The sequence below is a fragment of the Leishmania donovani genome, chromosome 21, assembly GCF_000227135.1.
Source record: "Leishmania donovani BPK282A1 complete genome, chromosome 21".
Classification (NCBI taxonomy): domain Eukaryota; phylum Euglenozoa; class Kinetoplastea; order Trypanosomatida; family Trypanosomatidae; genus Leishmania; species Leishmania donovani.
Genome location: NC_018248.1, coordinates 701,638 through 723,562, shown reverse-complemented (window position 1 = coordinate 723,562; position 21,925 = coordinate 701,638). Strand labels below are relative to the sequence as shown.

Sequence of the window (21,925 nt, the reverse complement as noted above, 5' to 3'; positions counted from 1 at the left end):
CATCGAAATCTGTTTTGACTCTCAAGGAGCACAACACTGCAACAGAAACTGCATGCCCCCCCCCCTCCCGCGCCGCGGGTGAGGAAGGGACGGCGGGTAGGTGAAGCTGCGGGGATGGGCTGGGGGACAGACAGATGATGGCTTGAATAGGAGCCGAAGGCCAGGCGCGGGATTCGCTCCCGCACAAAAAAAAAGACAAGGAGAAAGGCAGACGACATCGAGACCTAGCGACAGAGAGAGAGCAGAGGCAAGCAAGTTGAGTAAGGTGAAGGAGCGACTAATGACAGTGTTCGATGCCTGGAGTCTTGTGCGTATTGGTGAGCGTCGCTCGTGCTACCGCGTGAACATGAGCAACCCTTCACAGATACACATACGTCTAAATTTCTCGGAGTCAGCTGCTTTCTCTCGAACCCCTTCATACAACCCTCAGATTACTCTCCATCATACCAGCTCCGCTGTCCTTTTTTTTTTTATCGCTTCTTCTGCCTTATCTAAACAGCTTTGGTTTTTCCTCTTTCCGTGCGTTTCTCTCGGCCCCTCCCCTCCCCCTCCCTTTCTACCAGCCTTTACATGTGTACTTGTTCGAAAGTCTGTGCCGCTGACAGTTTTGTGCACGCTCCCGTGCACGACATGCGAAGACGCATACATGAAGCCGTGATGGGCTGTGCTCATCCCGCCCCTTTTTTTTCCGTCCTTCTTGATCTCACTGCTTTGAGGGGAGGGGGATACGGTGCATGTCCTTCGTATTTTTTATCTTTCTTTTCGGACTGTTGTTGCATACGCTCGACCCCCGCCCCGTTTTGGGACGTTTTCTTCATTCTTTTTTTTTGCTGTTTTGTTTCTCATTTTGAGGGCCACTGTGCACGACGCACGCTGGTGTACTTTGGTGCCGCGCACGCTCTCCCCTCCGAACTCCTCGAGGTATGTCCTTTGCTGTTTACGTCCCTCTATTTAAGTTCTGTTGTGTGTGTTGTCCTTCCCGTCCTCCTCCTCCCCGCTTTTTCCTCTCCCGTCCGTTTCTTCCGTTCTCTCTCGAGAGAGTGCTCTACTGTGGGCCGCTCGCCTGGTTGAGCGGAGTACGGCCCATGCCGCATCGGGCAGCTGAGTGTTATGTGCAGCAGCAGCAGCAGCGAGCGGCGAGGCCGACATTGAAGGGCAGTGAAGGAAGAAGGTAAATGGCGATGCCACCAAGTAGAATACGACAGGTTAAGAGAAATAAGAGGGAAGGAGGGAGGGTGGGGAAAAGAGAAATTCGCTGATACGTAAGGCCACTTACCCTGTACATTTTTTTTGGTTTTCGTGTTTCTATGCCCACTAAGGCGGTTGCTTTTCGTGTTTCTCCATCAATCTAGTCGTCCGCGCACTGCCGCAGTAAAGATACCCTTATTCAGAGAATGCAAACAGGTTGAAGCCTCGCAAGTGAGAGTGAAGTGGAAGAAGGCTAGTGAGCGGGCGGGCGGGGTGGAGGTGAAGAGCGGCGCACGCAAAACATATCTGCCTCCCCCTTGGCGCTGCACGTACTGCTCTCCACCCGCGTAGGCACAGATGCGGGTCTACTTGAATTCTTTCTAACACGGAGGTGCCATCTGACCGTGGCGGTTTCGCGCTCCTTGTTGAGAGACTGCTTCTACCCTTCCTCCTCTGCCACCCGTCAGCGCCATGCCATGTAACTGCAACCTCGTCCTGTGGCGGCGCCGTATTTTTTTTTGCTTGGTGTGTACGTGTCTAGCGCCTAGTTACGTTGACGGAGCTGATGAAGCGGAGAGAGCCACACCACAGTCGGCTTGGATGCGGTGTTAAGTGCCATACAGCGTGAGCTCTTTTACTCTCTGTCTTTTCTCCCTTCTCTGTTTCTCTCCTCCATCCTAGCCGCGCTCTCGCACGCGATGCAGCGACGGCCTCCTTTTTTTCGAACCCTCCCTTCCTTCTCACCTACGCAGACAGACAAACAGACAGACACACACACATACACGCACACACCTGGTAGTGCCACTTGTCTTGTGCACTCCCCGCGCCTTCCCACCGGAGTTCCCCTTGCTTTCGCGTCCCCTTTGCCCTCTTTCTCAGCGACAAGTGGGCGTTCTGCAGCCTCTGATTCTCCCGCTCCCTTTTTAATCTCCTTCATGCGAGGTGGCAGAACGGCTGGCTGTAGCTCCGGATTCTGGTGAGTGTAGAGCCAAGTGAACTCATCGCGCATGGAGGAGCAGCTTTTCCAGTCTGATATTGTCGATCTCGGACTGACAACCTTAGAGGCACTGGTGCGCGAGCAGCGCCTACAGAATGCACGGATGGAAGCCCGCCTGCGTGTACTCGAGAAGCGAATGTCGTCGCTGCCGCTACACATGGGGCTGAAGGCGCCAAAGAAACTAACCTGCAGCGACGGCGACGACGGCGGAGCGACGAGAAATACGGCGCTCTCACTTGACGAGGTCGAAGCCCCGGGGCCCAACACCTCAGCAGACGATCCTGCAACGCCCATGTGCGACTATTGCTTCCTCTTTTCGCACAAGTGCTTTCCGTGCCCTCGTTGTGGGCGCGAGTGGTACTGCAGCGCTGCCTGTCAGCGACTACGCCACCGCTGCCATGCTTCTCGGTGCGGACAACACTATCTACCTCAGACGCGCCTTCAGCCGAGAGTCGCTCACTAGTCCGTTCGTCGTGTTCGCAGTGCTTTGCTATCGACCTCGTGATGGCGTGTATATGTGTATATATGTATATGTGCGTGCGCGTGCTAGATGCGGCTTGCCTTTCCGCCTCCCTTTTACGGCCAGCCCGAGCTGCCTTCTTTCCTCTTCCTCTTTCACCTGTACTATATCACACACTACGAGAGTGAAGTTCGCCCTCTTCTGCCCAACGACGACTCTTCGCTGTTCGGTGTTTTCTTGTTCGGGCTTCTCCGTGGAGACCGTGTTCCTCTGTCGCAGTCCCCCTCACGAGAGAGCGTCTGTGTGTTTCTCCGTAGGAGTACGTGGGTGTGCATTCTTCGCTCCATCGCACCACGTAACGTGTGCGCAGCGCAATCCATCATTGGCACCACGAGTGCAGGACGGTTGCCTCTGAGAGGTAAAACGTTGCATTCCAGTGTCCCGCTCACAGTCTTTCACTCTTCCGTGTGTGCGCGCTGACGAGCCTGTTGCTGCATTAGATGCGCAAGCGTGTACATATCTCTTTGCCCACGGCACGCTGCCTGACCGCCACCTTCTTTTCGCCTTTCTCAGACTCTCACTCGCTAAACTGCATCCTCCCTCCTCCCTTTTGCTCGGTTGCTGTCACGCGCCGTCGACCGCACTGACATGATGTTTGTTTGCCTGCGAACACACATCCACACGCATCAGCGACTGCCTGCAACATTTCCAGAGCCAGGCCTCTTTCTCTCTTTTTGTGCTCTTCACAGCGATGGACGCAGACGATCTTCGTCAGCTGGCGATCAACGTGTCGTTGGACGACATCGCGGCATCGAGCGATGCAACGAAACGGCTGCAGCAGCTTTTGACGCCGCAGCAGATTGTCGCCATGCTGAAGGATGCGTCAGCAACTCACGCGCTACGTGCACTTGTAGGGGAAATGGAGGCGGTCGGTAACGCAGACGTCTTTCACCTTATCGGGCGAGCGCTAGAGGACGTGTTCACACAACCGTCGAGAGAGAGCAAAGCCGTCCTGCTTGCCCCTGCTGCTCAGTTCCTCGTGGAGTTTATCGTGCGGTCCGCCGCGGCTGCTGACACTGCCGTCGCTTCAAGCATGTCAAAGACGCTGTATCGACTCATCGCCATTGCGGGTGACAGCACCGAGGCGGCTGCGTTTCTCGGGCCTTGCCTGGACGCCAACTTTCACAACGAGCAGGTGCTTCGACTCTTTGATTGCGATGCGGCCGAGTCAGCGGAAAACAAAACAGTGTGCGGCTTTCTGGAGCAGTGGACGTCTCTGCTTCCTTTCATGTTTGAGGCCACACTGAACGCATTCGAGAATGATCCGCTGCTGCAAGCCAACTATACCATAGCCAGTGGGGTGGCGTGTCGCACGGTCGCCGTGCCATCGGCGCTGCGGCAGCGCACGATGGAAATCCTGCGCGCGAACGACGATTCCTTGTGCTTCGCGTATGTGTGCCGCTTTTGGAGCATTGCGCTGATCCATCACGAGGCGAACGGGCAACGTGACGCCGCCGCCTGTGTGTCTACCGTGATACCAGCCGTGGAGGCGAGCGAGAGGGATGAAGGAGCCACTGAGGCCATCTTCGACCTTCTCGGCTCCGCGGCGTCGACGCAAGCAGGCTGGGACGCTGTCACAGGGCAGCTGCCGTGCAAAACACTGCAGGTGAGACTCTCCAGCACTTCGCCCTCCCTGCGGCTGTCCACGCTGAATCTGATGCTGTCCATGTTGACCTCACCGCACATGAATGTGTCGTTCTTCACAAAAGACTTGTTGCTGGACGCGTGGCAGACGCGCACCTCCCCCGATGACATGGTGCGCCTCGCTCTCTGGCGGGTAGCGAACGCGGCCCTTCTGCAGGAGAGTTTGAATCGAATGCTGGGTGCCGTGTGCGCGTCCTTCTTGAGCAGCGGTGTCCACGAAGAGAACGTCGCCGTGCGGTCACTGAAACTGACGGCGGCCGAGCGTCTTTTGCGCCACTCCACACTTCCCGAAAACGTCAAAGCCCGCCTTTTGCAGGTTGTCGAGCGCGGCCTCTACCCTGCGGGCTCCAGCGGCGTATCTCTCATGACGAAGGACTGAGCCGTCCGCCGACCTGGGCAGGACAGCCGCTTGCCCGTCATGCTGGACAGCACCTCGCAACTCCATCCCTCTTCTCCGGTGTGCGTGTGTGTGCTGTTGTGTGCACACTCGCTCTTTGTGCCCCCCCCCTCTCCATCTCTGCACCTGCCCCCGCTCTCCCCCAGCGCGATGGAGTGCACATACGCGCTTAGCAGGAGGAGATCCAACGTCCACTTCTTCCCGCGTGCCGTAGTATGCGACGTGTTATATCCGATGGCACAGGTGCACACGCCCTCGCACAAAAAGCATGGAGCTCACACACTGGCACTGCAGTACGCAAGGTGGCTGGGGTGGACGAGCGCATGTGCTCCTCCACTTCCCTTCCTACAAAAATGTGCTCGTGCGTCCACTGCTGCTGCTGCTGTTCATGTGATTCACAGTGCACCACTTTCCGTTTCGTGTTGTGCACTATATGCAACACGCTGCGTGGGCCACTTTGTGACCGTGAATGCATGGGCAGCGGGAGGTGTTCAGGGATGATGAGCCCTCTGCCTCTCGTCACACCCGCCGATGTGCCACGCTCACTCTCTTGTATGCGCTTGTGCACCTCTTCTCTCTTGTCGCTTTTACCCCTCCTCACTTCTCTTGTTCCATCGCTCCTCTTACTCGCTCTGCACATACGGTGCGCCTCGGGCTTCCTGCTCTCACACCTCACCCCACCCTACACTTGCTTCCTCACCTGTCGCCTGCCGGCTGCGCGCGTGCGTCAGTATGTGCCCTTGCTTTCTTGTTGTGCTGTGCTTCTATCGCCGCGCTTCCTTGAATGAGATGCCACAAGACGAGAAGGCCTAATAACAAGTCCGTTACCTACACGCATCTCCATCTCCCATCTTCACCCGAAGGCTAACATACGGTGCGTGTGCGTGTAGTGGCGGAGGGCCGGCTGCAGCGCACGGCCTTCGCTGCTTTTCGATTTTCTTCTCATCCAGCGTCACTGCAGCTCTTGCCTTGTCGGCTGCAACTTTGGTGAACGTGCGTCTCCGCACTGTCCTCGCGGGCTGTCTTCGCCGCGCCGCAGTGATGCCCGCACGAGAGAAGGCCATTGTTCTCATCGACGGGCCAGCCTTGGTTCACCGGTGGTACCACCGGTGGAGCTACACAGCTGAGAGGTACGGCACGTCTATCGATGTGAAGCAGTTCGCCATCAAGAACGCTCGCTTCATGATCGCAACGGCCCATAGCTTTGATCCGGCACACATGGCGCAGCATCTCCTATCTCCGCAGACAGAGTACACGCACACACCGAAGCACAACAGAATCATCGTCTGCTTTGACCATGGCGACGGAGGCCGGCGCCAGATCTACGCCGACTACAAGGCGAATAGGCTGGAGAAGACCGTCACACCTGAGTTTCGGTTGATTGAGAGAGTGGCGAAGAAGGTGTTCGCTGACGAGCCGCGAGAGTCGCTTCTTGTAGTCCCAGACTGCGACGCGGGGCTGACGAACCTCAACGCGGAGGCCGACGACATGATCGCCACCCTTGCTTTTTTCAACCAGCAGAGCAGAAGGCCCACGGTCGTGATGTCGCACGACTACGACCTGTACCAGCTTGTTGACGAGGCGAAGAAGAGCTACCATTACGATATCCGCACAAAGCATCTCGTATCGGAGAGGGGCGTGATTGAGCGCGTCGGGGTGCCCCCCAAACTGGTGCGCGACTTCAAGTCATTGGCAGGTGATTCTTCCGACAACATTCCCGGCGTCAATGGCATCGGCAAGGTGCGCGCGCGAAACCTCTTGAAGAAGTACGGGAACTTGGATGGCATCCTTTTCAAAGGCATCAAGAAGGAGACCGGTCACCTTGGCGAGCTACTCAACGAGGGAGCCAAGATGGCGTTGATTTCGCGTCAGCTGGTAGACTTCCGCATGTGCCCTAAGGTGATCAAAGTGTGCGAGTCGTTTATGAGAATGTGAGCGTCTGCTGCAGAAAGAGACGATGGCCGCAAGATGCTTGCCGGTGCAGACGTGGTAATGTGGGCAAGGGGTGGTGTGTGGGGCCCCTAAAAGGGAACGCTGTAGGTGATTTCAGCCAGTACCACAAGGCGAAACTGCAGCAGCGCACACGTGGATGCCCGCCTCTACACCCCCTCAGCACCACATCTGCGGCCTTGCGTTCCTTCAGAGCTTAATGTTTTTCATCACAGCCGCCCCTAGTTTTCTCATCACCTCCCTCACACTGCACACACAACTCGCGTCTCTCAAAGGCGTTGCTTAGTTGCCTGCCTCATAGAATGACCACCACCACTACCGCTGCAGCAGGGGCGACAACGACCTGTGCTAAAGGCAGAAGCATATCGCCACGGAGTGCGAGAGCTTAGGGGAGGCCATGCCAGGTGATGGCGCCACGCGTATTACCTGTCAAGCCATAGATCTCCCTCGCCTAGTCGTTGCGTGGGCAGTTGCTTAGGTGTGTGTGTGTGTGTGCGTGCTTGCGCGTATCGTTTGCAGGCCCTTGTCTGCATGTTGCTGTGCACGAAAGAAAACAAGGTGTGGGTTTTGCTCTCTATAGATGACAGCATACGAGAAGCGACACGTAACAAGACAAACGCCGAGGATGCACGAGAGTGGAGTGAGGGCCGAATGCTGTCACGGCCGCTGGCCGGACAGAATGTGCACAGGGAGGGGCACCTCCAGACGATGGCGAGGTGCAGGTGGAGATGGACCCGAGGAATCTCTCGCATTCCCCATGGCCTGCGGCGCCATCAAGTATGCACGACAGCACCTTCTTGCCGTGTCTCATCCCCTCTTCTCTTCCTCTCTCCTCTCGCTACTCGGCCCAAATATGGTTCAGTGCAGAGCAGATGACCTGCTGAGCATCAGAGGTGGTCTGGTGGCAGCGGGGGAGGGAGGGTGTGGGACGCTCTATGTGCATCGACAGGGGTCGTGCATTCACGTGTGTAGGTGGGCGTGCTCAACAGAATGCTAGTACTCTCCCGTGCGCCACAGCGTGTGGTTGTGCAGTCTTCTTTTGCTCTGCTCCCCTATTGCCGCTTTATCGTCTCCCTTTCTCTTTTTCTATTTTCCCTTTCGTGCGTATATGCCGCGAGGATGGGCAGCGCTTCTCTCCTCAACTGTCCTCTGCGAGTCTGCACTCACGCAAGTGTCGGTTGTGTGCGCGCCTGTGCACGGTCGCATTTGAACGTCGTGCGCCACTCGCGCTTGTGCTCGTGTGTGTGTATGTGTGCATCGACGGACGCATTGCCATTCCGACTCTTTCTTCCTTTTCTCTACCCTCCTAGACGGTATTGCTGCCTGTGTCTTCCGTCATCAAGCGGGACGCGTGGGCACCATGCCGACCTCCAGCGGCGTCGATCAGGCCAAGCTGCGGGAGGTGATCCGTGTGCTGAAGAGCGTCGGCCACGTAGGGATGGCAGAGTCGTTGGAGGTGGAGTGGGGCATGCGGCCCAACACCGCCTCTCACGCAAAGAACGCGAAGAAAGGACGGAAGTCGCAGCCACACAAGAGTCGCGAGTCCTCCAAGGCACGGGGCAACTCGTTCCCGTCCCTCTCCTCCATCGCGGTCGCACCCTCTCCTCTCCAGGTGACGTCGCAGAGGCGATTTGTGGTCACCTGCATTGGTGACGAGGAGGACTTGTGGAGCCCGGACGAGGACCCCGCGGATGCGAAGTGCTGCATCGCGCCGCTCTTTGACTACGGCGCCGGCCTCCTGCGCGACCACTACGTCGAGTACGCTGCGCACCCCGTCTCTTTGGTGTCTGTTCATCCATATGAGAAGCAGCAGCCACCGTCGAACTTACCATGGCGTCACTTCGAACTTAAGGTGTTCTACGAGGCAGGGAAGACGGGGTCGGAGGAGAAAAAGGAGTTTGAATTAGTGAGGGGCTATCTCATAGGCGGACGCTACCGCGTGGATGCCCCGATCGATGCCGCGACCTTTTCTCGAACTGTCCGATGCTACGACGAGCAGACAGGCCAGCCTGTGTGCCTCAAGATAATCCGAAACTCCAAGACCTTCTTAGACCAAGGCCTCGACGAGCTACGAGCGCTGACCTGCGTCAACGACGCCGGCGACGCCGATGCATGCTGCGTCGTGCGGCTGCTCGACTACTTCTACTTTCGAGAGCACCTTGTCCTCGTCACGGAGCTCCTGTTCGACAACCTGTACGAATATGCGAGGAAGCTCGACATTGTAGAGCGCTGCGCTTACTTCACCCTTGCGCGTCTGCAGCGCATCGTGCGCCAGGTGCTCACCGCGCTAAAGCTAATCCATTCCGTCAACCTCATTCACTGCGACATCAAGCCGGAGAATATCGCCTTCAAATCAGTGGCCGACTGCGATGTGAAAGTGCTCGACTTGGGCAGCAGCTGCTACATGACGGACACGCTCAGCTCCTACGTCCAGTCCCGCTCCTACCGTGCGCCCGAGGTCATTCTCGGCTGCAAGTACGGCCCCGCGGTCGACATTTGGTCTCTGGGGGCTACAGCAGCAGAGCTGGCGACTGGAACAGTGCTCTTCAATGTTGAGTCCGTGCCTACCATGCTTGCCTCTATCGCGAGCGTGTGCGGGCCGATACCGGCGGAGATGCTCCAGGAAGGGCGTAATACCTCCCTCTACGTCACAAAACACGGGGCCTTCTACGACTACGAGGATGAGCAGCTCGTCTTCCACTTTCCATCGGAGCCGCCCGACGCGGCGGTGCTCTTCGGCTTCGACGATCACGACTACGTTGGCTTTGTGCGGCTGTGCTTGACCTTGGACGCCGCATTACGTCCCTCCGCCGCGCAGCTTCTCGATCACCCGTTTCTCACCAAAACCTACACCGACTGATGGTCTTTATCTCTGGCTCTTGGAGGTGTTTCTGACGCTGCGGCTGCCTCTCCATCCATGAGTCCCTTCCTCTCGCGGCGTTGCTTCTCATTCTCCGCTGTGTGCTGCTTTCACCCAAACGCCTTTTATTCGCTTGAGTATATATGCACATGCACAACGTCACACAATGTCGGTATAAGAGGCGCCGTCCGTGTTGTCTCCTCTCCCTCCCCACACACCCCGCTCCTTGTTTGCGCGTCTCTCTCTGCCCCCTCATATTAGATATCACTGTTTTCCTTTTTCTTCTCGCTGTTCTCTCACCTCTCTCCCTCTGACTCTTCTTCGCTTCAACTCTCTCGGTGAATGCATGCACACGTGTATGTGTGTGCGCCTTGTGCGCGTTTCCTTGTGGTCTCCCCATTTTTCATGTATGTGTATGTATTTGCGACGGTGGTGGCCGTGGTGCATGCGTGTATCCATTCTTGCATGCTGCAACTACTGCTGCGGTTGTCGTCGGTATTGTTGCTGCTTTTAGCGTCGAACATGTGAGGGACGATGACGCAGGGCGCTTCAGCGCCTATCTTCTGTTTTTCGTTTCCTTTTCTCTGAGCCGGCTCCCATTACTTTCTTGTCAAAACCGCCGAGGGGACGGCACGCACTAGCACCACGACGACGGTGGCGTCGACCCTCTCATCCCTCCGCATCAGCGCATCACCACCTCCACCCTCCAACTTTCCCAGCCTCTGTTGCTCCTTTCCGTCTTATACACACCACGTCTCCCTCACACTTTCTCTTTTTCGCTGAGTGCCTGCTGCTACTTGTTTTCTCTTATCATTTCATGGCTTTCTCCACTGACACACACAGACACAGACACACCCTCAGGGGGCTCCGCTCAGCGGTGCTGCGGCTCCATTCTCGCGTCATCCCTTTCTCTCCATTGATGTGCGCCGCTTCTTTTTTCTTCTTCTTCCTCGTTCTTCTTGATGCCGTCGCCTCTCCCTATGACGGCACCACTGCGCAGCTCACTAAGTGCACCCATTTGCGATGAGTGCGTGTGTTGGCCGGTGCGCGTGTACTATTATTGCCCTGAGGCCCCATCTACATTCTCTTCTCTTTCTCTGTGGTGACTCGCCATTCTGTTTCGTGCCATGCCCTCAAACATGTGTGATGTGCGCTTGTCTCTCTCTCGCTCTCTCTTGCTATCGTTATTGCCGTTTGCGTGTGCTTGCGCCGATGAACACAAAACGGAAGACCGCGGCTGCTCCTCTCTTCCCGCCCTCCAAAGCGCTCCCCCTCGACACGCGCTGCCAATGCTGCTCATCGCACTCCGACTGCTGCCGCGGCTGCCCACTTTGCTCGCTCTCCTCTTCCCTCTCTCTTGGTGCGTCGAATCTGCTCTACAGCAGGTGCAGTATTCGTGCCGAAACTCGGCCACATCGGGCCTTACCCTCTCTCGCGCCTCCCTCAGTGCCTCCCGACACTGCAGCCGCACGTGGCATCAACAACAAGCGCAGACGCGTGTGCGTTTTCCCTCTTTACGTTTGGCGAGAGCGAGCACTGCACCGATCACGGCGCTCACAAAGAGAAGGCGAGGCGAGGCCAACAACGAAGAGCCGTGAGGGAGACTCCCGCACGTTGGCCGTCGATGCCGACGCCTCCCCATTCCCCGCTCCACGCACCGCCTCTTCCTCGGTACCGGTATCATCCCAAGACAGGAGTATGGCGGAAGGAGCGGGTGCCGGAGGATGGCGCTTGTGCGGGCACTACTACCGACACCACCGCAGCGATCGCATCACCAGCGTCCGGGCCGACGCCGAGCGAGCCCTTCGAGAGCTCCTATGACTACTTCTTGCGATCTTTGCGCCCACCGGTTCACAGGATTCCGGCTGCGAAGCGCGAGGAGCTGTTTCGTGAGCGCACCAATGCGAAGCTGCGCCAGTTCGAGATGCACCTCCTACCGAAAGCAGCGACTGTGACGAAGCGCAACATGCATGGCTTGATCACTGGCGATGATTGCAGTATGACAAAAACGTTGGAGCCATCGGCGCAGCTGCACCCTCTTGTGGGCTACGCGTCCGCTGTTTCCCTTCCGACGGTGTACTCGGCTCTCGTAAAGGTCACGGGCCGCGTGTTGTCGTTTGCTGCGGCAGGAGGGGAAGGCCGGCTCAGCCGAGAAGGCTTCCGCGAACTGCTCGCGCTCATCGGACCTGCGGAGGTGCTCAGTACCAAGTACGCTGACACGATGTTTACCTCGCTGCCGTCGTACAATGCCGATAGCGACACCACAGAGGCGTTGGCGATTTTCACTCTGTTGATCGAGCACCGTCACCACCCTCGGCTGAACTCCAACGTGGAGGCGCTGTTCGGGGCCTTTGACACGGACGTCAAGGGTGTCGTGCCTGCAGAGGCTCTTTACCCGGACGTACTGGCGGCCTGGGCCGTGCAGCGCACCTATGGCAATCTACGCGACCAGTGGCAGCGTTTCGCCGCTGTCATTAGTATGGAGAGCGAGAGGAGCGCGGATGCGTTTCCACTTCTGCCTCCTTTGGCTTCACGTACCGCTATCCGCGCAGCGTTGTGCAGCGCTGCCGCCATCTACACCGCGGCCTGCTCGCTAGACCTCGACGGCAGCTCTCTGTAGTACACACCCTTTCACGCGAGCGAGGAGTGAAGAGGTGTGGGTGTGTAGTAGCTCTTCGAGAGAAAGGGGGACATGCATTGCGACCAGAAAGCGCGCTGTTAAATGCGCATGCGTACCCCCCCCCCCGACACCTCTCCTCTTCTTTTGCCTGCCATGTACATCAGCCTCCTCCTCTCCTTCCTTTTTTGTTTTCTTCTTTGCCTGCACCTTATTCACCTGCTCACTTCATTGGTGTGATGCGCACGTTTCTTCTTAATGTCTGTATCCGTGCCCGAGGGGCAACCTGAAACGCGCTCTGCGGCTGTTGCCCTCTCGCCTTCCGTACAGGCCAGCATCCACAACTTCTGTGTTGCTGTGTTGGCGTTTGCGGACGACACATGTGTGTGCTACAGATATCTCGCAGGCACAGCGGCCCTCTGATGAGGCTGTCCCTCTCCCTATCCGCGCGTGCTTCTGCTCCCCGCCGCATGCGCTTGAGTGAGGGCGCACGCGTATGGAATTCACTCTCGCTTGTCTCGCCTGTAAATTTTTCATAACACACACACGCTCTTGGGCCTCTCCCTGTTTTTGCATCTGTGCATCCTGAAGCGCGACGTATTCGTGGTGCATTCGACCACATCAGCCGCTCATTTTCCTCCTCCTTTCCATACCACATCCTTGGCGTCTTTCTGTCTCGCCCAAATACGCAAATTGGACGCACGTCAGTCTGTGAGCGACGTCGACAATGAACGAGATTCCACTCACAGCGGAGGAGCTGCAGAACATCCGCGAGTCCACGGCGCTCACGGACGCGCAAGTGCAGCGGCTGTACAAGAGCTTTTCCAAGCTGAACAAGGACAAGTCTGGCAAGATCACTCGAGCGGAGTTCAACTCGATCCCTGCACTAGCCTCCAACCCACTCGTCGACAGGGTGCTGGCGGTGATGGACACGGACGGCGACTCCACGGTGGACTTTGGGGACTTTGTGCGGGCACTAGCGGTGCTCTCCTCGGCGACCTCGAAGGAAGATAAGCTGCGGTTCACGTTCAAGATGTACGACATCGACGGTGACGGCCGCATAAGCAACAAGGACCTCTTTCAAATGCTCAGCATCATGGTTGGGGTGAACCTCTCCCAGATGCAGCTGCAGCAGATTGTGGACAAGACATTCATCGAGGCGGATGCTGATCGGGACGGCTACATTACGTTTGAGGAGTTTGAGGCGCTGGCCGTAAACAGCGACTTTGGCGATCGGCTGAACCTGCACTTTTAGCGCCTCTCCCTCTCTCCCCCTCTCTCTCCTACTCGCCCTCCCACTTCTTGATGTGACTGCTGCTTTGACTCTACTCTCGCTCGCTTGCTCTCGGCATTGGCTGCGCTGTTAGGCTAAACGACAATAGATTTGGCGATCGCCCCATCGACGCGCTCCTCCCCCACCCCTCAACTTCCTCCGCTACTCCTCTTCGTGCGTGCATCCCTCATTGCCATTATTCGCGTGCTAATCATGCTTGCACATCGAAAAACATTAAGAGCCAGAGCAACTGGCACACAAGTGACACGCGCACGCGCATCGCGAGATGTGATACAGTGCGTACTCCTAGTTGTGTCTTTGCCCATTGTGCATACGGCAGGCGGGGGGGAGGAAAGAATTGCGCTGCCACAGTTACGCTTTTCTGCATGTGCGTAAGTGTCGTCGTTGCGTGCGAGTAACGGACATGACTGGAAACGTCCTGCACGCCCTTCACCCGTTCCGCCCTTCTGCCCCCTAGCGGCAAGGACGGGACGCCAAAGCACTGACTCATGCGCACACGTAGGGAACCTCCCCCTCTCCCCTCTGTCGCTGCCACTCTGTGCGGGTCTGATCTCGCGTATTCGCCGGCACTGCATCGTCCATCCTGTTCATCCTTTCCCTCCCCACTTTCTCACTGATGTCGCAATGTATGGCATGCCCTGCCCATCTCTTACCCCGCAACTCCACTACCGTCGTGCTTACACGCCACGCACACACGTCACACGCGCTATGATGTGGACCACTTCCCCCACTGTCATTTGTTACGTCGCGGGGAAAAAGGGTGCGAAAAATGGTAAGATTGAGTGGAAAAGAGAATGCTGCGCCGCACTGAGATTGCGTTGAAGAAGGGGTGGACTCACAATCCTGGTCGCACCCGACGTGGTGGCAAGAACCTGGCCTGGCGGCCAAAGATCTCAGATGCGAAGCTGAGCCAGTTTGTGCCCTTAGCGCTGGTGCACCCACGTCGACACCCTAACAACTGGCAAGAGCGGCAGTTCAACGCGCTGGGCTACACCAAGTGGCCGAAGGACATCGGATTCTACAACGCCGGCGACAACTTCGAGGTGACGCCCGAGGCGGCGTGGCGCCTGTACGTTCACGCGCGTGATGAGCCCTATTGGGGTAAGCTCCACTGCGAGAAGACGATCATTACGCTGCTGCCGGTGGTGGAGAAAGCGCCGAAGGAGAACATGGAGCGAGTTCTGGATGTGTTCCGGCACTATCTTAAGCGCTACGGTGCCGACCACTACATCTACAACGCCGTTATGCAGGCTGCCGCCTTTGCCAAGAACTACGAGCAGACGGAGCAGCTATTCAAGGAGATGGAAACGTTGGGGCTGGAGCCCAACGCTCAGAGTTATGTGAACATGATGCTGGCGGCGAAGCTGTGCGGCCTTCCACCCGAGAAGAGCGAGGCGTACTTCAAGCGGGCCGTGAAGGATGGGGCGATGCAGTCTGTCATGCGCATGGACACAGAGTTCAGGATGTGGATGGACCAGCTGGATCGCTTGGGCTCCTTCACTGCCTCGTCCGGGTACCTTTCCGTTAACGAGGAAGGCGCCAAGCCAATGCCTCGTGACATGTGGGCCATATGGGGCTGGCATCGCAGCGAGAGCAAGTTCATTAGCCGCCACGACCTCATTATGCAACAGGTGCGTGCGCGTGTGCACAGCGGTAAGGAGCTCACTGGCACGGTGTACACCAAGACCCGGCGGCAGCCGTGGGCGAAGTTCAATGGTATGCTGCGCCACGACTACAATGGACCATCGTACCGTGCCCCTACCACCTTCCCAGATGCACCCGAGTACACGAACGAGGCGGGGCACAAGGCCTTCTGATAGCGGTGGAGGGAGAGCGGCGCTCTCCTTTGGAGGCAGCCTTCGCGTGCGTTTGTGCACAAACGCTTCAAGCGATGCGGCTTGTCCGTCGATTTGTCGACGATTCACGTCGAAAGCTGTGAAAAGTGCGCAACACTCACGCACGCACACCGCTTGTCCTGCCTCCGCCGTCGGTCCTTTGTCTTATCTGCTGTGGCCTTATCACAGGTTTTCTATTTCTCGTCGTGCTGTCGGGGAAAGAGAAGCGTTTCTCGTGGTGGGCCTTCCTCGAGCCACCGACAATAAAGGGAGGAGCACCCCTTCCTCCTCATCCTTGTCCTACCCTCCCCTGCTCTTCTCTGCACATGTGCATGTGGGAGTATTCCAGAGTCGATGCAAGAGGGTGGTAGGAGGCATCGGGCCACGTATGGTTGGCCAGAATGGATTGGCGTGCAAGTGGCAAGTTGCGCTAATGTGCGCTTTTTTTTCTTTTTGCGTCCCCGACCACTTAAGGGAAAAACAGCGGCACAACATCGAGGAGTCGAGCCCAATGCGGAGGAGGTTCAGCGACTGCCGTACAGAAATCACCACAGTGAGTGCGCGCCGTGCTGTCTGTCGCGGTGGCCATGTCTGGTGTCTGCGTGTGCTGCAGTGTCGAGGCCGCAGCGAAGCACGGTATTAGTGCATGCGAGTCGGCAAAACAGTGCCTACTCGAATGGCTGCAGAGCAGCCGGTATATGTAGAGGTGTGCGCGTACATGTAAGGGAGCGATCTCTTCCACTTCTGGCCGCATCTTTGATGATTGTGTGTCTCTCCACTCGGCCTCCTCCCCCTCCTCCACCCCACCTTAACGAACGCATTCTTTTTTGTGTGTGTGTCGATTGCTGCCTTACTCTCTTGCACCTCCACCCTCCCTCCCTTACTCTCTCGCACACCCGTGCAGAGAACAACACTCACTCACGCTCCCTTGCGTCCACCCAACAACACCCACCCGCTCAAACACAGCACACACCGCACAACAGGTGCATCATACCCAATCGCCGCACATCCACTGGCGGCAGTACTTCCACCTTCCACCCTCTGCATAAATATCACCATTTTATCCCCGTTCCACTGCTTTTCCCTTGCATCGCCGTCGTCTCCCTCATTGCTCTGCTTGCCATTCGCGTTCGCTCTCATTTTTCTTTCTTTGCCTATTCACCGTTCGACTTCTCCGTTATTTTGGCCTGTTCTTCGTGTGCGTGTGCGCGCGCGTTTGTTCTCCATTGACAAGTACCCAGTCAGTGTGCTTAAGTTGTCGAAGTGTTTGACTTGTGCAGACATTATCGTCGTCAGTCACCTGGCCCTTTCCGCGCGCGCTTTCTCCCTGGATCTCTCCCGTCCACCTCCATCTGCACCTCCACCGCTGCGCTTGCACTTGTATCTCTTTATACACACGCACGCACACGTATACCCAACATCTACATCTATTATCACACCGCACGTCTATTTCGGTGCGGCTGCCCCCCCCCCCTTGCGAATCAGCAGGGCGTTTGCGCGCTGTACCATCCCCCTGTCAATCCTTCAGTTGCTTTCTCCCCCCTCTCCCTTGTGAGGCTCATCCAGCCCTTTACTGCTTGTAAGTGTGCGTGGGTGTTTCAGTCGCTCTCTGCGCCTCCTCGACGTTGCTGGAGCACGCACACGCACACGTGCTAAGGAGTGCCCTGCAGTAGCGATGGAGCGTGTGCGCATTCGATACGTTCTGACGGGCGCCTGCCCGTCCACCTACTCGGGACGTGTGGTGCACGACTTTGTTGCCCTCAAGCAGCCGAACGGCTGTGACACTACAATCGAGATGGTGAAGGCGCAGTTCCGCTCGAACTGGCCAGCTGATATGAAGGAGCTGGCGGAGCGCATTTCCGAGTCGGGGATCCGCGTGCTCAAGGCAGGGCGCGTGCTGAATGATGGTGACTCGCTGACGCGGCATCTCACGGCCTCGGAGCGGGAGGCGTGCCTTGTGTCGGGCGACACGAAAGTTGGAGATACGAATGACGAGATGCAGAAACCTTCGGTGCTGGTGCACATGGTCATCCAGGGGAACCGCGCCCCGCCGGCCGAAAACTCGAAGAGGGAAAAACACAAGGTGAGCAGCACGCCGGAGGGCGGTAACTCGGGCGAGGGGCATGAGGTGAAGAAGGATAGCTGCTGCTGCGTTATGTAGCGGTAGAACAACGAGAAAGAGCAAAAAGCAGCGCGCGAAAAAGAAATATTGACCCCCTTACTGACATTATTTGTCTTCACAGTCCACATTGGCATTCGCCGTTACGCCCCCTCTCTCCCTTCCATTGCTGTCTACCTCCCAAAGTCTATGTGATGTGCTGTTGCGGCAACTGCTACTACTGCTGACTGGTAGATTGTGTGGCGTTCTTCTTTTTTTTCTCGTTCGCGCGCTCATTTTGTTGCTTTCCTCGTGCGTATGCACGTGTTCTTGTCTGACTTCTCTACCCACCAACGCCCCCTTCCGCTATGGCGCTCTTCTCGCTCGTGGTGGGTTGGCATTTTTGTTTTTGCTTTTGTTCTCCGTCCCGCTGCCGATGTGTGGGTTGATTGCGAGCACCTGTGTGCGCCTTTCACCGTTTCATTGTTTTGTTAGTGCTCTCCAACCTCTGGAGTGTCGCTGCTTCGTAGTGCATGTGTGTGCGAAGGTGAGGCGGAGACGGTCTTGTGCGTATGTCGGGGGGGGGGAGGGCGCTGTGGCAGCAGAAATTCAAGTGAGGTTCGCGTTGGCGAATGCGTGTCTTTCTGTCTGTTGGCAACCACCTGCAGGTACAGTGTCCCTCTCCAGTTCTTTGTGTGTTTTTTTTATAGTTCGCTGAGGAGTGCTGTACGTGTTTCTGTACTTTGGAGGAGGAGGGGGGATGCCAACAGCTCCGTTCTTCTCTTTTCTTTTTCGTTATTTTACATCCACTCTGCCTTTGCTCTCTCTCCGTGCGTTTGTGGCGTCTTTGCTGAGTGACCACAGGTGTGTGCGTATGTCTGTGTACGCGTTGTACGGCTGACGGACTGATTGGCGCAGGGAGAGTGAGGAGGAGCGATGATGGATGAGTGGAAAGGTAGTAACACTGCGACTGTTTTCGGTGGTTGGGGGGCCGAGGAGCAAGCGATAAGAAGAGGAGGACAGGGCGCCTCGAAGGTGAGGGGTAGTGAGGGAGGCAAAGGGGGAGGAGGCTGGCTATGTAACCATGCGCTGTCACTACGTCCCACTACTGATGCCCCACACATTGGATGGCTTCGTGTGCGCTGACTCCCCTTCGCCCTTTCCTATCCCTCCCTTTACGGCTTTTCATCGCCTCCCCGCATCTTCCTTGACATCTCTCACTTGCTCTTACCTCCACTCAGCCACATGCATTCTCCAACGTACAGCTGGCGCGCCTAGATGCGCTAGTGGCGGAGAGCGTCGCTCAGCGGAGCTCCTGTGCCTGTATCCGTCTCTCTCTCTGTGATTTCTCCTTTTCATTTTTCAGCTCTTCAATGTTGTGTGTATGTGTGCGTGTCTTCGCCCGTCTCTTCCCGTTCTTGGGTTGTCTTTTACCAACCGTCGCCGACTCACTCTTCTTTATCTTCTTTAGCTCTTTTTTATGCTTAGCTGTGTGCTTTCTTTGCCGCGCAGGTGCACATACGTGCGCGCACACACACACGCATGTGACTGTGAGGTGCGCATCTCATCTTTCTTTGCTGAGTTCACGTGACGTCCTGTAGAGGCTTCTTCGCTAAAGGTCGATGTTCGGCCTGCACTTTCGGTAGCCGCGCGGGTATGTGTGCGTGCGCACGTATGCTGAATGGGCCACCGCCGCAAATAAGAGAGGGTAGTCGACGCGATACACAAACGACGCGTGTCAGAGGCGATGGCGCCCATCAAACCACCTTCACTTTGCCCAAGGGCAATGGTTGTACGCGCGAGCGCTTGCTGAGACTCTGGCCTCGGCCCACCGCTGCTATCCCAGCTCGATGGCGAGTGTGGGTGGTGGGCGAAGGGAGCCGCACGGGGGTGTGGACGTGGGGACGGGAAGGGGACGGAGAGAGGCGTCCCCGCACGACTCATACCCGATCCGCTTTGCGTTAATGGAGAGTATGCGGCAGCCTCTTTTGTCTCGCATCACACGCCAGAGATAGCGTGGGGGAACTATAAGCTCAACTTCCGCGCGCCACCGTCGGTCAAGAAGGTCGCCCGGGTAAGGAACAGAGGGCAAGGGGAGCGCAGTGGGCCCTCTCCTCACGCTCCTCACTATTTCCCTGATTCCTATACGAGTCTAGCGTGTGCCACACGTTCTTCTCTGTCCCCGCTACTCATCCCTCTGCTGCTCCTTTCGCATGTGGTGCAATATTCCTTTCTTGCCTGCCGTTTCCGTCCCCCTCTTTCCATACCTAAACCGGCCTCCTCCGCTGCTGCCGCTGTGCAATACAGTGCATGCGCGGCGGAGTACGAGTGAACCATGCAGCGGTGATTCGGCTGCGAAGGCCTGCTGACTTGATGGATTCGTTTTTTTTTTTTTGCTTGTTGTTGTGGCAAAGACTTCGTCTTGAGCCGCGCAGGCGACTGTTCGATTTCTGGGCAAACACACACACACGCGCACAGACCGTACAATGAGTGCGTCGCAGCAGAGACGCCCACTCACTGCGGAGGAGCGGGCACGCTCACTGGAGGTGCTTGCCGATCTGCTCGTCTCCACCTTCGACGGGGAGGTGAATACTGCCGATGTGCATCGCGCATTGTCCACAAGCGACACAGCCGACGGCGACGGTGACGACTCGTGGCGGGTGCGCATAATGGAGTGTGCGCATGAGCGCAACGCTCGAGTGGCCGGCGAGGCAGCGCAGCGAGGCTCACGGGAATGGGTATGCCCCATGTGCGAGACAGTAAATTGGATCGTGGACGCTCGCGAGACCCTTCGCAAGCGACAGGGAGAGTCGTCGTTCGGATTTTCGCTGACCGTCACGGATCATTTGCGGTGTGAGTGCTGCGGCTATGATGGCGCGACGGCGCCGTCGTAGCACCTACGCGCGCTCCTCGCTTCTCGTTACTCCTTTCTGCTTCAGCATGCACCAGCTACTCAAACACCCAATAGCGGCGCTGCTGTCGAGGGCATGTAGGCGACAGAGGGGCTCGAAAACGTGCAGGGAGTTCAGACACAGCAAAAAAAGACGGAAAAGGAAAGCTGTTAGAGGCGAGCAGCGGCGGCGCTGGTGCTGCTGTTTTATTCGATAGCCCTGCCGCCCTCGGGCGGGGGAGAGGTGTGGCGAGACCCTCTGTCCCACCACCATATTGTGTGTGTGCGCGCACATGCATACTCGATGCTCTTTTTTTTTATTGCCCCCTTTTCCGTTTGCTTTCCACATCCATACTCCATTCCAGCGGCGAAAAGACGCCGACGTGTGCATCTTCATCTTCGCGTGTCTCTTTCTCTCTCGCCGTGCCTTTCTCGCTCATCTTTTTCCAACCGGCCATTTCCAGACGCGAACTGGCGCCGTTTGAGGACATCGGACTTTGACCTGCATGCCTTTAGTGAGCATCTTTGGCTTGCGCCTTCTCCTCAGCGCTTCACTCTGCTTGCGCAGGCAGACGACACGGAGGCGAACGCACAAGCAGGCGACACTGCTCTTTCTCCTTCGCTCACAACAAGCACGTTCCCGTGCGGGCAAGGAGCTTCACTAAGGGATTCCCGGAGCAGCAGTGGTTCTACCTTCCTTGCCCCTCCCCTGATACAACCTAGAAAATCACATGAAAATCTTCTCGACGCTTGGTAGACCCGGTACTCTGGCAACCACCAAGCCTAAGAAGGGTGAGGTGGTCTTGGCGTCGCCCGAGGCGACTGTGAGCAAGTACAAGGGGGCTATTAAGCAGCACAAGAAGGCGCTGAAGGAGCTGCACGCGTGCACCGAGCGCTTCACGCGCGCATTGGCCGCCGTCGCCGCCTCCCTGCAGTTCTTGACCTCTGATACCCATATTCCCGTCATGGTCCAGTCCAGCGGCGCCCTCGCGAGTGGCATCGAGGAGGTGCAGGATGGTGTCCTTCTGCAGGACTTGATGGAGGAGCTGGACTACTCGCTCTCCACCCGCTTCAAGCAGATAGCAGAGGACCAGCGTGAGTTGAAAGAAAGTCGCGAGCGCAAATCCAAGGCGGAGAAGACGCTGATGCTGTTGAGGAGTCAGTGCGACAAGCTCCAGCTCAAGAAGGACGTTGATGCCAAGATGCAGGCGCTCTATCTGACCAAGACGCAGAAGCGGGACGAACACGAGGTCGAGTGCACACGGCTGAGGGCCGAGTTCGAGGATGCTTTTCACGACTTCACGACGCGCTTCGGCATCCTTGTATACGAGGATATGAAGGGGCTGATGGAGCACCTCCACCGGGTACTCTCCGCGCTGTCTTACCAAGTTCGCAAGTGCAAGGATAATATCCTTGCCCACCCCATCACCCCCAAGCCGATCGCGGAGATGTCCTGAGGAGAAGGGGGGAAGATGATGTCAGTGGAGCGCCTCGAATGGCTTCCTCCACCACTCCTGCTCTCTTTTTTTATCGCGTGGGCGTGCCTTATTTATGGTGCAGAGTCTGCTCTGATGACAGGAGGGGGGGGGTAGCACACAACCAAAGAACAATGCACACACACACACACACGCACAC

General features: G+C 57.1%; 10 protein-coding genes across 10 annotated transcripts; all 10 read left to right on the top strand.

The window, feature by feature from the left end:
- Nucleotides 1–2,195: 2,195 nt before the first annotated feature.
- On the top strand, nucleotides 2,196–2,648 carry LDBPK_212040 (hypothetical protein, conserved; the record flags this gene model as incomplete). Its single annotated transcript, XM_003860673.1, has 1 exon — nucleotides 2,196–2,648. The coding sequence occupies one exon, from the start codon at nucleotides 2,196–2,198 to the stop codon at nucleotides 2,646–2,648; it is 453 nt and encodes a 150-aa protein (XP_003860721.1).
- Nucleotides 2,649–3,396: 748 nt separating this feature from the next.
- On the top strand, nucleotides 3,397–4,728 carry LDBPK_212030 (hypothetical protein, conserved; the record flags this gene model as incomplete). Its single annotated transcript, XM_003860672.1, has 1 exon — nucleotides 3,397–4,728. One exon carries the CDS (start codon nucleotides 3,397–3,399, stop codon nucleotides 4,726–4,728), a length of 1,332 nt encoding a protein of 443 aa, XP_003860720.1.
- Nucleotides 4,729–5,787: 1,059 nt separating this feature from the next.
- On the top strand, nucleotides 5,788–6,681 carry LDBPK_212020 (mitochondrial structure specific endonuclease I (SSE-1), putative; the record flags this gene model as incomplete). Its single annotated transcript, XM_003860671.1, has 1 exon — nucleotides 5,788–6,681. One exon carries the CDS (start codon nucleotides 5,788–5,790, stop codon nucleotides 6,679–6,681), a length of 894 nt encoding a protein of 297 aa, XP_003860719.1.
- Nucleotides 6,682–8,056: 1,375 nt separating this feature from the next.
- On the top strand, nucleotides 8,057–9,556 carry LDBPK_212010 (protein kinase, putative; the record flags this gene model as incomplete). Its single annotated transcript, XM_003860670.1, has 1 exon — nucleotides 8,057–9,556. One exon carries the CDS (start codon nucleotides 8,057–8,059, stop codon nucleotides 9,554–9,556), a length of 1,500 nt encoding a protein of 499 aa, XP_003860718.1.
- A 1,924-nt stretch (nucleotides 9,557–11,480) lies between these two features.
- On the top strand, nucleotides 11,481–12,176 carry LDBPK_212000 (hypothetical protein, conserved; the record flags this gene model as incomplete). Its single annotated transcript, XM_003860669.1, has 1 exon — nucleotides 11,481–12,176. The coding sequence occupies one exon, from the start codon at nucleotides 11,481–11,483 to the stop codon at nucleotides 12,174–12,176; it is 696 nt and encodes a 231-aa protein (XP_003860717.1).
- Nucleotides 12,177–12,900: 724 nt separating this feature from the next.
- On the top strand, nucleotides 12,901–13,428 carry LDBPK_211990 (calcineurin B subunit, putative; the record flags this gene model as incomplete). Its single annotated transcript, XM_003860668.1, has 1 exon — nucleotides 12,901–13,428. The coding sequence occupies one exon, from the start codon at nucleotides 12,901–12,903 to the stop codon at nucleotides 13,426–13,428; it is 528 nt and encodes a 175-aa protein (XP_003860716.1).
- An 833-nt stretch (nucleotides 13,429–14,261) lies between these two features.
- LDBPK_211980 (hypothetical protein, conserved) lies at nucleotides 14,262–15,284 on the top strand (the record flags this gene model as incomplete). Its single annotated transcript, XM_003860667.1, has 1 exon — nucleotides 14,262–15,284. One exon carries the CDS (start codon nucleotides 14,262–14,264, stop codon nucleotides 15,282–15,284), a length of 1,023 nt encoding a protein of 340 aa, XP_003860715.1.
- Nucleotides 15,285–16,977: 1,693 nt separating this feature from the next.
- On the top strand, nucleotides 16,978–17,463 carry LDBPK_211970 (hypothetical protein, conserved; the record flags this gene model as incomplete). Its single annotated transcript, XM_003860666.1, has 1 exon — nucleotides 16,978–17,463. The coding sequence occupies one exon, from the start codon at nucleotides 16,978–16,980 to the stop codon at nucleotides 17,461–17,463; it is 486 nt and encodes a 161-aa protein (XP_003860714.1).
- Nucleotides 17,464–19,886: 2,423 nt separating this feature from the next.
- LDBPK_211960 (hypothetical protein, conserved) lies at nucleotides 19,887–20,294 on the top strand (the record flags this gene model as incomplete). The annotated part of the gene is made up of 1 exon (XM_003860665.1): nucleotides 19,887–20,294. One exon carries the CDS (start codon nucleotides 19,887–19,889, stop codon nucleotides 20,292–20,294), a length of 408 nt encoding a protein of 135 aa, XP_003860713.1.
- A 727-nt stretch (nucleotides 20,295–21,021) lies between these two features.
- LDBPK_211950 (hypothetical protein, unknown function) lies at nucleotides 21,022–21,747 on the top strand (the record flags this gene model as incomplete). The annotated part of the gene is made up of 1 exon (XM_003860664.1): nucleotides 21,022–21,747. One exon carries the CDS (start codon nucleotides 21,022–21,024, stop codon nucleotides 21,745–21,747), a length of 726 nt encoding a protein of 241 aa, XP_003860712.1.
- Between the last annotated feature and the right edge of the window lie 178 nt (nucleotides 21,748–21,925).